The sequence below is a fragment of the Liolophura sinensis genome, chromosome 6 (assembly GCF_032854445.1).
Source record: "Liolophura sinensis isolate JHLJ2023 chromosome 6, CUHK_Ljap_v2, whole genome shotgun sequence".
Taxonomy (NCBI): domain Eukaryota; kingdom Metazoa; phylum Mollusca; class Polyplacophora; order Chitonida; family Chitonidae; genus Liolophura; species Liolophura sinensis.
The window spans coordinates 49,045,490-49,057,567 of record NC_088300.1 but is presented as its reverse complement, the minus strand read 5'-3'; the positions used below and the strand labels follow the sequence as shown (position 1 = coordinate 49,057,567).

At 38.6% G+C, this 12,078-nt stretch overlaps 1 protein-coding gene across 1 annotated transcript; it reads right to left on the bottom strand.

The window, feature by feature from the left end:
- Positions 1 to 1,956: 1,956 nt before the first annotated feature.
- On the bottom strand, positions 1,957 to 11,723 carry LOC135466158 (ribonuclease H2 subunit A-like). The gene is made up of 8 exons (XM_064743535.1): positions 11,541 to 11,723; positions 9,187 to 9,258; positions 8,630 to 8,756; positions 8,227 to 8,314; positions 7,505 to 7,642; positions 5,735 to 5,822; positions 5,177 to 5,300; positions 1,957 to 2,147 (listed from the first exon to the last, which is right to left on the bottom strand). The coding sequence occupies exons 1-8, from the start codon at positions 11,719 to 11,721 to the stop codon at positions 2,003 to 2,005; spliced, it is 963 nt and encodes a 320-aa protein (XP_064599605.1). The 5' UTR covers positions 11,722 to 11,723; the 3' UTR covers positions 1,957 to 2,002.
- Between the last annotated feature and the right edge of the window lie 355 nt (positions 11,724 to 12,078).

The following is a 12,078-nucleotide window of genomic DNA, read 5'->3' as shown; positions in this document are numbered from 1 at the left end:
CGTTGTCTGTATGAATATTTCTTGTGGTTTATATACCTGGATATCTGAGCGATGACGACATACATCCTGTGGAGCACAAAGATAATAAGGGTTCTCTTATGGGTAATAGAACCTCTTGTAAGCAAAATTCCACATCTTGCCTTTCTGTTGGCCAAAATGGGGATCGAATCGTCGAATATATATATTCTGAAAGTTAAATAACCTCTGATTTCAACATTTATCTACCTTTCGTACTGGTGAAAATAAAGGAAAAAATATAGAATTTTTTTTTTTAAATACCGTATTTTCAGTAATTTTCCTTCCAAGTGTATTAATTATTTAAACCAAAAACGACCCTCCAGTGCAATTATTCAAAATATTTTGAACGTAAAACACGATTTGGATAATTATTTTGATTTAATTCATTCGCCTAGAACAGTCTCTATCAGTATTTAAAGCTGCCGACAGCGTTCTCTGCATGAATCCATTCTAATTTCTTACTTTTCTTTCTTTCATATGCTTTCTTATGTCTTGGTTTGTTTGGCGACATTTTTCAACATTTGCTTTTCACGGTGGCGTTGTCGTGTACCAGTTTGGACGCAATACCAGCATATTTACAGTTCTGCTTAATGCCTCCAACCTCCAAATACACAATCCGGTATATACGTTTAAACTGACATTTCTGTACGCTACTTGCAGTTCGTCCAGTTTATCCAATGGTTTGTAGCACTTGCTTCCGACAGCCACGGGTAGACGGTCTGATGAACTACAGAACTTAGCCTATACCCTTGTGCTGATCGCCAAGCAATTGGCATTATAACATTCCTGAATGCCAGGTTTTCACAGTGACCCTATACTCTGGACTGAACCCCATGTCTCTAACGACGATCTCACCATCACTCGACCATCTCATTGTCACGCACATACATACAGGCTTTCATCAGGGTCGGCAATTTGCACTTATTGTTCACATCGTTTGTTACGGCTGTGTTTCCACGGACATGCCGTTACATGACGCATTCGTTAGTGTAACATCGTCAATCCACCCCAGCAATATAATTCCTCGTCAAATGCGTTAAAAATAGGACCTGTTTATGGAATTCCCGTTCTCAGAAGAATTACCGAACGAGTAATCACAAACACAAACGCATGTCCGTGGAAACAGTATAATCACGACGTGGATGCCCTGAGCCATATCAGTTGCAGCAATTAAGCCTGCTCTGCTAATCACCGATGCAAGGTTTAAGAAACATATGCATTTGTGTTCCTTTTCTGAAAATGGTGAAGAATTGATTAAAATTCCTAGATTCAGATTGGATCACCATTAAGGTGTAATGGATTGGTTCTTCACCAAATGCCACACTTTGCACAAATGTGACTGCGAAAGGTCATTCAAACAGGCTCAGAACCTTTCTCCACAAAGTTGCTGGCAGATAGACAAGTGAACGCCTGCAAAAACATAACGTCGGCGGATGTAATTATTTCTCTGTTGTCTAGGTAAGTTAAACCTAAACTCAACGCAATCAGAGGAAATATTAAGATATTTTATCGGTTTTCTACAAATGCGAGATGCGTCACCAAGTTGCACCGACGTCATTGATGGTAGACGACTTTCGTCTAGGTTTTAGATTTCCATAATATTACCATTACCCACTTAAATCTTGACATAAAACGTTTCCCTTTGTTATGGCCATCCAAAATAACATTATTACAGTTTTAAATTTTACAGTTTTCAGAGTTTTTGAAAGAAGTTTGGTTTCATACACATCTAGTAGACTTGGAACTGAACCATGTTGCAAAATTCATGAAATAAATATACTCAATTCCCTTCAAATACAGTTATGTCAGATGCTTATTCATCAACAAGCAATCTAAGACTGAAATTAAATTTATATGCTGTGAAATGCTTCGGAAAAATTTGTCCATAAAAGCAATGACAAATGCTAACGAATACAGCAAAAAAAAAAAAACCCAAAAAACTATCTTTATTGGTATGATATTTACAGGTACCATGTGGCTTCTACTACAAACACTGAACTCTTTGAAGTGAGCGTTCTTTGAAAAAAGAATGAGTAGACAGTTTCGGGTCCTCTTCTTTCTTTCCAAACAAGCTGAACAATGATTGCATGCCTTTGGACTCGGTGTTCTCATCTTCGTCATCATCTTCCCTATCATCAGAAAAATAGAGGCAATCAAAAACACTCCTGAGGCCCATATAAGTGAAATGTTGATGAATACTTTGTGAAACATCAATCACACAAGCACAAAAGTAGTGATCTTGCATTATAAAGCAGTAATTACAGTACATGACTGTAAATTTCCAGACTGTGTCCAAATATTCCCTGGCCCAAAATTCTCATTTTCCAGGTTACTTGGAATAAATGTTCTATAGTTACACAAACAATGTAAAATGATCCCTTTTATAGTTGATATTTACCAGAAATTTCATAGGAGAACTTCCTCATAGTGCATCAATTAATTTCAAAGATGCTGGATTTCTCCAAGAAAAATCACCATACTATGTGCTTATACAGTCTAAGTTAAGGTTAAATCTGTAGTTTACTGATCTCTCCACACTACGCGCGCCTAGCTGGTTCTCTATTTAAAGAGCCTTTTCAGGCCTACCCACAAAATCGCATGATTTCTGGCTTACTTTGAATTTTTCACCACCAAATCTAAAGGCATGGAATACATGTATTTGAAAAATTGTTTCATTAATTTTAGGAAACTTCTACCTCTTATCAAAGAAGCTTAATCAATATCTGCTGTCTAACGGCACGGAATACACAATGAAGGATAAGATGGGAACAAGCCGACTTAAACTCGCATGTGCACTGGTGCACACCCTTACCCTCCAACGCCATACACAGTAAAGGAAAAACCATGAACTCGCCTGTGCACTGGTACACCCTTATCCTCCATACAGAATGATGAAAAAACCACAAACTCACCAGTGTACTGCTACACCCCTGTTCTCCATGCAGAACAAAGGATAAACCATGAACACACCAGTGTACTGGTGACCCCTTATCCTCCATACAGAATGATGAAAAAACCACAAACTTTCCAGTGTACTGCTACACCCTTGTTCTCCATGCAGAACAAAGGATAAACCATGAACTCACCAGTACACTGGTACACCCTTATCCTCCATATGGAATGAAGGAGGAACAATGAACTCATCATTGTACTGCTACACCCATGTCCTCCATACAGAACAAAGGATAAACCATGAACACACCAGTGTACTGGTACACCCTTATCCTCCACACACAATGAAATATAAACCATAAACTCACCGGTGTACTGCTACACCCTTGTTCTCCGTATAGAACAAAGGATAAACCATGAACTCATCAGTGTACTGGTGACCCCTTATCCTCCACACAATGAAACATAAACCATAAACTCACCGGTGTACTGCTACACCCATGTTCTCCATACAGAACAAAGGATAAACCATGAACACACCAGTGTACTGGTACACCCTTATCCTCCACACACAATGAAACATAAACCATAAACTCACCGGTGTACTGCTACACCCTTGTTCTCCATACAGAACAAAGGATAAACCATTGAACACACCAGTGTACTGGTGACCCCTTATCCTCCACACACAATGAAATATAAACCATAAACTCACTTGTGTACTGCTACACCCTTGTTCTCCATACAGAACAAAGGATAAACCATGAACTCACCAGTGCACTGGTACACCCTTATCCTCCACACACAATGAAATATAAACCATAAACCCACTGGTGTACTGCTACACCCTTGTTCTCCATACAGAACAAAGGATAAACCATGAACACACCAGTGTACTGGTACACCCTTATCCTCCACACACAATGAAACATAAACCATAAACTCACCGGTGTACTGCTACACCCTTGTTCTCCATACAGAACAAAGGATAAACCATTGAACACACCAGTGTACTGGTGACCCCTTATCCTCCACACACAATGAAATATAAACCATAAACTCACTTGTGTACTGCTACACCCTTGTTCTCCATACAGAACAAAGGATAAACCATGAACTCACCAGTGCACTGGTACACCCTTATCCTCCACACACAATGAAATATAAACCATAAACCCACTGGTGTACTGCTACACCCTTGTTCTCCATACAGAACAAAGGATAAACCATGAACACACCAGTGTACTGGTGACCCCTTATCCTCCACACACAATGAAATATAAACCATAAACTCACCAGTGTACTGCTACACCCATGTTCTCCATACAGAACAAAGGATAAACCATGAACACACCAGTGTACTGGTACACCCTTATCCTCCACACACAATGAAACATAAACCATAAACTCACCGGTGTACTGGTGACCCCTTATCGTCCACACAATGAAACATAAACCATAAACTCACAGGTGTACTGCTACACCCTTGTTCTCCATACAGAACAAAGGATAAACCATGAACACACCAGTGTACTGGTGACCCCTTATCCTCCACACACAATGAAATATAAACCATAAACTCACCGGTGTACTGCTACACCCTTGTTCTCCATACAGAACAAAGGATAAACCATGAACTCACCAGTGCATTGGTACACCCTTATCCTCCACACACAATGAAATATAAACCATAAACTCACCGGTGTACTGCTACACCCTTGTTCTCCATACAGAACAAAGGATAAACCATGAACACACCAGTGTACTGGTGACCCCTTATCCTCCACACACAATGAAATATAAACCATAAACGCACCAGTGTACTGCTACACCCATGTTCTCCATACAGAACAAAGGATAAACCATGAACACACCAGTGTACTGGTACACCCTTATTCTCCACACACAATGAAATATAAACCATAAACTCACCGGTGTACTGCTACACCCTCGTTTTCCATATAGAAGAAACGATAAACCATGAACTCATTAGTGTAGTCAACCCTTGACCTCCACACACAATGCTCCGGCCATACGGGGAAGGTTTTCCAGCAACCTGCAGATGGTTTTCCCAGGGCTCTGCTCGGTTTCCTCACACCACAATGCTGGTTGCCGTCGTATAAGTGAAACATGCTTAAGTATGGCATAAAACAGCAATGAAATAAGTATATAAATCCACACACAATGAAGTATAAACCATGAACTCACCACAGTACCGGTACACCCTTATCCTCCACACACAATGAAGTATAAACCATGAACTCACCAGAGTACCGGTACACCCTTATCCTCCATGATCTGAGACGCTGTAGACCAGCTAAAGCGAACGAATTGAGGAAAGCCAAACACTCGGTCCAAATTTATTGACATGAACTTCTTAGTGGCAGGATCTGAATGTAAAAAACAAGAAAACTTTAGTATTAGGAAATCATTTATACTTCACAGAAAGAAGAAACATCCAGTTTTCCTTCACAGATACAAGTGTTACATGTTCATTATATTTAGCAATGTTACATTTAAAATTATCAGTTTCTTTATCATCACATGGTTGTCACTGCTGATTTTTGGCACAAAACTTACTTTAGATTACATTCCAAAATACAGAAACAATACTGTACAGTGGACTCAAAATATTGCTCTTATGAAAGGAATAACATATATCTCATTGAAGCAATGTCTAAGGTACTAATAATTCTCCAACAATTTTTTTTTTGATAGCAAAAAAAAAAAAAACGTGTTGCACGTGTGTTAATACCAGAATGGCAAAAAGTTACACTTCATCTTCATTATATTCAATGTAAAGTCCTCATGAGTATGTACATACCAGAGGGGTAACCCGACCCATAGTTATTGTCTTCTGTTTTAATTCCCTCAGAGAATTGCCAGCTTTTCACAGCCTGGTCCCGAGCTACCTGAGAACAGGAAGTTGCGAATATCCTGTACTACAGTGTCAGTGGTAAAGCTGGGTGGTGGTGAATAATACTTGATAATAACAAGCAGAATATACTGACTAGGCAAGAATGACCTTTTTTTCTTGTTTGTAGCCTATTAATGATGTTTTAGAAACAGTGGATGTACAGGGTACTCTGTTTGTGAGTGAATGCATGGGGATTATCACTAGTCTCAAGTGTTTGTCAGCTGTCAGAGCCAGTCTAGTCTTTCATTCATTATTTCTTCTCATTTACTTAAGATTATTGTTTTTTCGATTTATTGGGGTATAAACGAGAAACCAGCTGTGCAAACTGTATGAATCCGTGTTGCGTTTATACTCCATTAAATCTAAAAAATATTACAGTCATTCCTCATAATTTAATCGAAGGAATAAAAGGATGCTATCTATTGTTTCACTTTCATTCCAAACTGTTAGAAATATTAGTCAACTGTTTTGAAGAAGGGAGCAACACAGTCTCCAGAATACACATTTTTTGAATGAGATTCTTTGGGCCAATGAAATTGGTGATCAAACTTCTACCGTTACTAAGCAACGTCACATGCACAGCGAGAAATATGACAAGGCAAAGTTTACATCTGCGGGTCATTTCAAAAAGAATTGTTAAAACATTTTTCTAAAAACATTTAGAAGGTGAATTCCAAGCTAGAGAACCTTGGGTGTGGAAGATGCAGAAGGAGTTGTTTATTTCATGAAGCACGTTTTCTAGGCGACAAAGCGCTTGTGCTGTTCATGATGGATTACTGCTGTTGTTGTTGTACTACAAGGATATGCGGAAGGTGAATTTGTCATGTTTTACAAAACACAAGTAAATGTAATATATGGATGATATCTCAGTATTACAAACATACTGGTTATCCAGAACAATAACGACAGTGTACATTTTAAACATCAACAGGAAAGTGATTTTGATCAAACTGGCTTGTCTTGTCAAGCACTCGCACTCGGTTATGCATATGCACTCGCTGACCCAGCATGTCTGTGCGTGTTTGTTTATTTATTTATTTGATTGGTGTTTTACGCTGTACAAGAATATTTCACTTATACGACGGCGGCCAGCATTATGGTGGATGGAAACCGGGCAGAGCCCGGGGGAAACCCACGACCATCCACAGGTTGCTGTCAGACCTTCACACGTACAGCCAGAGAGGGGGTGTGTTTGTGATCAAGCTCATAAATACTAAGGTAGGCACCACTCTTTAAACAGCCGTAATTCATCCTGGACTATCCACAGAATTTAAACTGATGCTCCTGTTTATGAATGTGAATATAACACTGATGAAAGCAGCTATACTTATAGTGTTCTGTGTGTGATTTTACATGAGGTGCCTTCAGTCTCTTTCAGTTGTATTCTTGGAAAAAGTAGTTCTGCGAGGACGAGGATTCACTTTTTTCGGTTTATTGGAAAATAAACGCAAAGATTTGACCAATCAAACTCTGCCTTATAAGCGTAAATTTGTGAAAATTAAGTTATTTGAATTTAACCTTTTTCCGGAATTGTTTTTGTTAAATCACAAGCGATTCCTGACAAAATATGTTATCTTGACAACAGGTCTTCTTTCCTGAATGTGACATGTTGAGATCAAACCAAACTATACCGGTACACATTCAATGGCACTGGTCAATTTACCTAAAAGTACATACCTTAGCACAGATACTAGCAGCACTGACAATGGGGTAGGTAGAGTCGGCTTTCTTGGCCACAGTCACATCAATGTCAGGGAACAACTCCTTCAGCTTGGCCTGATATTTAGCTGGATCACCCACAGTGTCTACATAAATCTGTTACAAAAATGAACACTTTATTTTAGCATTATTCTTTCAGAAACACCTTCTTTACATCAACCTGTGTGTAACATGCGGAAATTACCAATAATAAATGAAAGATGAATGTGATAAATCTTCAAGGGTTAGAATCTGATGGAACTGACATATCCTCAGCAAGACACAGCTGAGGAGCATTTGATGTTTGGTATAATCAAATTAGAAACAAAATCATCATTTAGACGATACAAATCAATATGAGTGATCTAAAAAGGAAAACATCTAATGCTATGCAGTCTATAAATGTCACTTTTGCACTATATAATATAAACTAAATGCAAAAATGTTATTATTGATGATTTTGGATAGCTTTCTTTTCCTTCAATGCCACTCCACCATCAGCCATTATCAATAAGTATGCATTCTTTTTTCCATGAAAATATAAAAAAAAAACAACAAAAAAAAAAAACACGTCAATATGATATTTCTTATGTTCAGCTTTCATATAATACATGAAACATATTTCCCTTCAACACCTAATTTAAGGCTTACCATCATTTGTTTTATTTTGTGACGGTAACATTTACAGAACATTTACAAACCTCAGTAACATTAACACCATGAGACAAAACTTTGCGGATCAACCCAATAGCGGTGTCATGTGAAAGTGCATTCAGGTTATACTTTATTCTGAAAAATAAGCAGAAAACATTCTACTTTATTCTAAAAAAAATCCATTAGGATACTTCAAAATTAAAATTCATATACATGTACAAAGGTCTTTACATGAAAAATGATACACACTTCAATCACCAACTTACACATCACTGGTTCAGGTAGTTTATAGTAAGCTAACGATTATCAAAATATGTGTACTCCTACACTCAACTATGTATCCATAACGATAAAAACCATAAATTCCAACAAAGTCTTTTTTTCACACCCTGCCATGATATTCTGTCTTCGCTAACCTAACACAGCTCACAGTTTTACACAACAACCTACCTACGTAACATACTGTTGGAGATAAATGCTGGGGACAAAATATCCACCATCCAGCCCATGACATCAGTGGCATTTTTGATCTTCTCAAACAAACCATCTCTCTGCTCCTCATTCAGAGTCTTGGAATCTTAAATATGAAGACCAAAGCTTTGGAAATATTACACTGTTTGGACAGCAGCTGGACTAGTCATTTTACATACCTAATACCAGTGTAAGTAATAGCATCATACCATATATCAAAAGATGCTCTTGATAGCAAAATATGAAGGGTTATGTTTTAAATTCAAAAAAATTGTGCTTTAGGTTTCTGTCAATTGTTCATGGTCACACAACACTTGCCATCTTCACCAGCTAGTTCCAGGCTGTGCTTCTGTGACTACCTCTTTGCTTTACACTGCTTGGACAGACATGTTTTAATTATGTAGGCAATGTTCTCCATTTCTGCAGAGGAAGTGAAACAGTCTTTTAGAACCCCTTTCCGGTTTCTGTGTACAGTGATATATATTTTAACTTAGGACATGAGAGGAAAACTGGTATAGTTTACAAAAAATACAAACCTGCAAATCCCATTTCTTTAAGAATGTCACCTTTATTGATAGGACTGAAGCAAGTACCATATACCATGGGACCTTGAAGTAAAGAAGTAAAATAAGTTATGTGAACATCTGGAAAAGATCAAAACCCAAAACTGATACACAAGTGAAATTTTAACCTATGTACATAATGAGTCACTAATGTATACAAGCATCTCTGGAGTAAGGTGATTTTCCTTACATTGCTGCAATACTTCAGAGGCAACATCCACGTGTCCTCCTTTGACTAAAGAGGTCTATCAGCAACCTGAAGATTGTTGTATATTTCTCCGGCTTTCTACCCGGTTTCCTACCACAATAATGCTGGCCATAGGTGAAATATTCTTGAACAATTAAGGAGAAAAATACCAATCCAAAAAATAGATACATAAATTTGGCAAATGGAGGTGAGAGATTTGAATAATCCATCCCTTTATGTTTCATGAGGTCAGGATTTGTTTCTTCGTGTGATTAGGATTTAACGTCACTTTCATCATTCTTACACTGGAATATTAACGGCCCCGATAGCTTAGTTGGTAGGACAGCCACGTCAAGGACGGTAGATCCAGGGTCAGTCCTGGGTCGGGTCACACTTAAGACTTTAAAAGAGAAAGTTGTAACTTCCTCGCTTGGCGTTCAGCATGAAGGGATAGTGCAACGACTGGTTGACCTGTATCAGTATAATGGCTCAGCATGGGCGGCTTACTTGCCTTTGGTAAGTTGTCTCAGTGAAACAGCACTAGACAAAAGAGCAGTGGAAATCCGTCCTTCAACAAGGAGGAACACTACATGCATTCTAAGGACTCCTGAAAAAATTGTTAAGTATGAGGGTAAACCCCAAGCACACTCGCACTCAGCACTGGAATATTTTGCAAAGTGTTGCTCGTGTGACTAGATTCATAGGTAACAATCACACTTGATACATGTTTTGTGTACATTAAATAGCTTATCCAACCTACCTGGTTTTTTATCCCCACCTGCATCTGAGGCCAGGTGCCAAAGGCTCTACCTGTACACAGCCACGAAATCTTTGCCTTTGTTGTCACTGGTTATGTAATACCTTTCAGCCAGGTAAACACTCTTAGACCCATTCCAACTTATAGTTTATTTCTCTTATAAAACATTGCCAGTATTTTTCAGAATAGAATTATCTTTTGCAACGTGCGGAAACAATGTCAATCTAATCTGATCTTTTTGTTACAATTCAATCTGAAACCACTCCCAGGTTAGGACATACAGGCCTGATCAGTGTAAGAAAAATAATTTTCTATACCCTTAGCCACGTTCTAAAGTTACTTACTTCAAAAAAAAGCTGTTTTTTGATCTGACATAGAGGTACTCGGGTTCTGTGAAAAGCAAAACTTTTTTTTTTTTCAATGGGGCCAAATGCCGCTACACATTCCCACAAGGCTAGGTACGCGAGCCTCACTTTTGTATCATGGACTTCCCAACTATGACAGGAAACACTAACACACACCTACAGTTGTCCATCTAGATGGACTCTAAGTGCTATATTAAAATTCATTGCAACACATCTGCAGGAACATTGCAAAAAATCTGCAGCCATTTTTTGGAGAGGCAGCAATGGACTTCATGTTACAATGAATGTTGGAATTTTACAACAGCACACCTAGTTCATTTAAATTGACCTTGAGATCTATTTTCGACAATTTCTGATATTTACCTGCCTCAACTTTTAATCGCTGAATTCAAAAGCCTGGTAGGTCCATTCCACAAGGCACTTTGCGACACTAAGTTTGCCATTAAATTCATTCCAAAACGCTGGCCCACGCTGATTTCTGCTGTGTACTGAGGAGAGATGTGTCTTTTCGATCACTCCTGCAAGTTTCAATCAAATTTCAGACTAGTTATATATAGAAAACTTTTAAACTGTTAACTTTTCTCTCTTCAAAATCGTGGTGTGCATGCGCGACACACCGGGCGTACCCACAATCCGGACTGTATCTGGCCACAGGCAGAAAAGAGGGACAACGAAGCAGATGCGCACATGATAGCCACAAGCCTTTAGGATTCATTTCTCTCACTCGACTATTGTACATCCATGATGACTAATGAAATCATCGCTAATTAAAGTTGGTATTTAAGACTGGTTGCGTGGTCTTGTCTTGTTAGGTTGATTTCGGTATATTTTGGCTTGCGGTTCCCAGATGTTGGGTTTGGACTGGATTTAACGGCCAACTTCATTCCACAAAGTGCCTTAAACGTTGAGGCAGATAAATATCAGAAATTTAAGAAAATGGATCTCAACCTTTAATTTAACTGAACTATAGCACACCGAGTTCTTCTAGATGGACTACAGTTGCGCCGCGACTGTTTACCTAAAACGGGTCCCCTTCCAGCTTCATCTATGCCCAGCCAACACGGTTCTGTTTTCAGAATATCAGCAATTGTTGATTGTATGAGACAGTTTCGCGTATTATCTTTAAGGAACTCAGACTGGTCCATTATTGGAACTTTTATCTCCTCGTCCACTTCCATCGTCATTGGTTTCTTTTCCATCTTTACAATCTTTCCCGCTATAAACGACAAAACGACTGAAGAGTTCCTCAAGGGCGATAACACCCGCAGAAAAAGAATGTTCTGTTAGCATGATCTCCCTTGAATTACATCAGGTACTGATTGGTGTCATCTGTATAAAATGCTTTCATGGGATAATTTTCCGATTTCCGATTGTATATGAAATACGATAGAATCGGTGTTATTATACAGGCGCAGAATATGCTGCTAATCTTCCAACAGGGAACGGGAAGCATGTTTTAGGCCCTCTATTTGACGGAACCTATTTTGCTGTTGCCGGTTTGTCCGGTTGTCCATCTGTCTGTGTGTCCGTATATACCTTCTATACTTTCGGTTGTG

Bases quoted from the DNA above. Each gene is read 5' to 3' on its own strand.
- LOC135466158 (XM_064743535.1), bottom strand. From the start codon at position 11,721: ATGGAAAAGAAACCAATGACGATGGAAGTGGACGAGGAGATAAAAGTT. The intron at 8,315-8,629 runs GTAGGTTGTTGT...CTTATTTTTCAG, and splicing joins TCCAACAGTATGTTACGTAG to AATAAAGTATAACCTGAATG. The intron at 2,148-5,176 runs GTGAGTTCATGG...TTCTGATGATAG, and splicing joins AAGGGTGTACCGGTACTCTG to GGAAGATGATGACGAAGATG.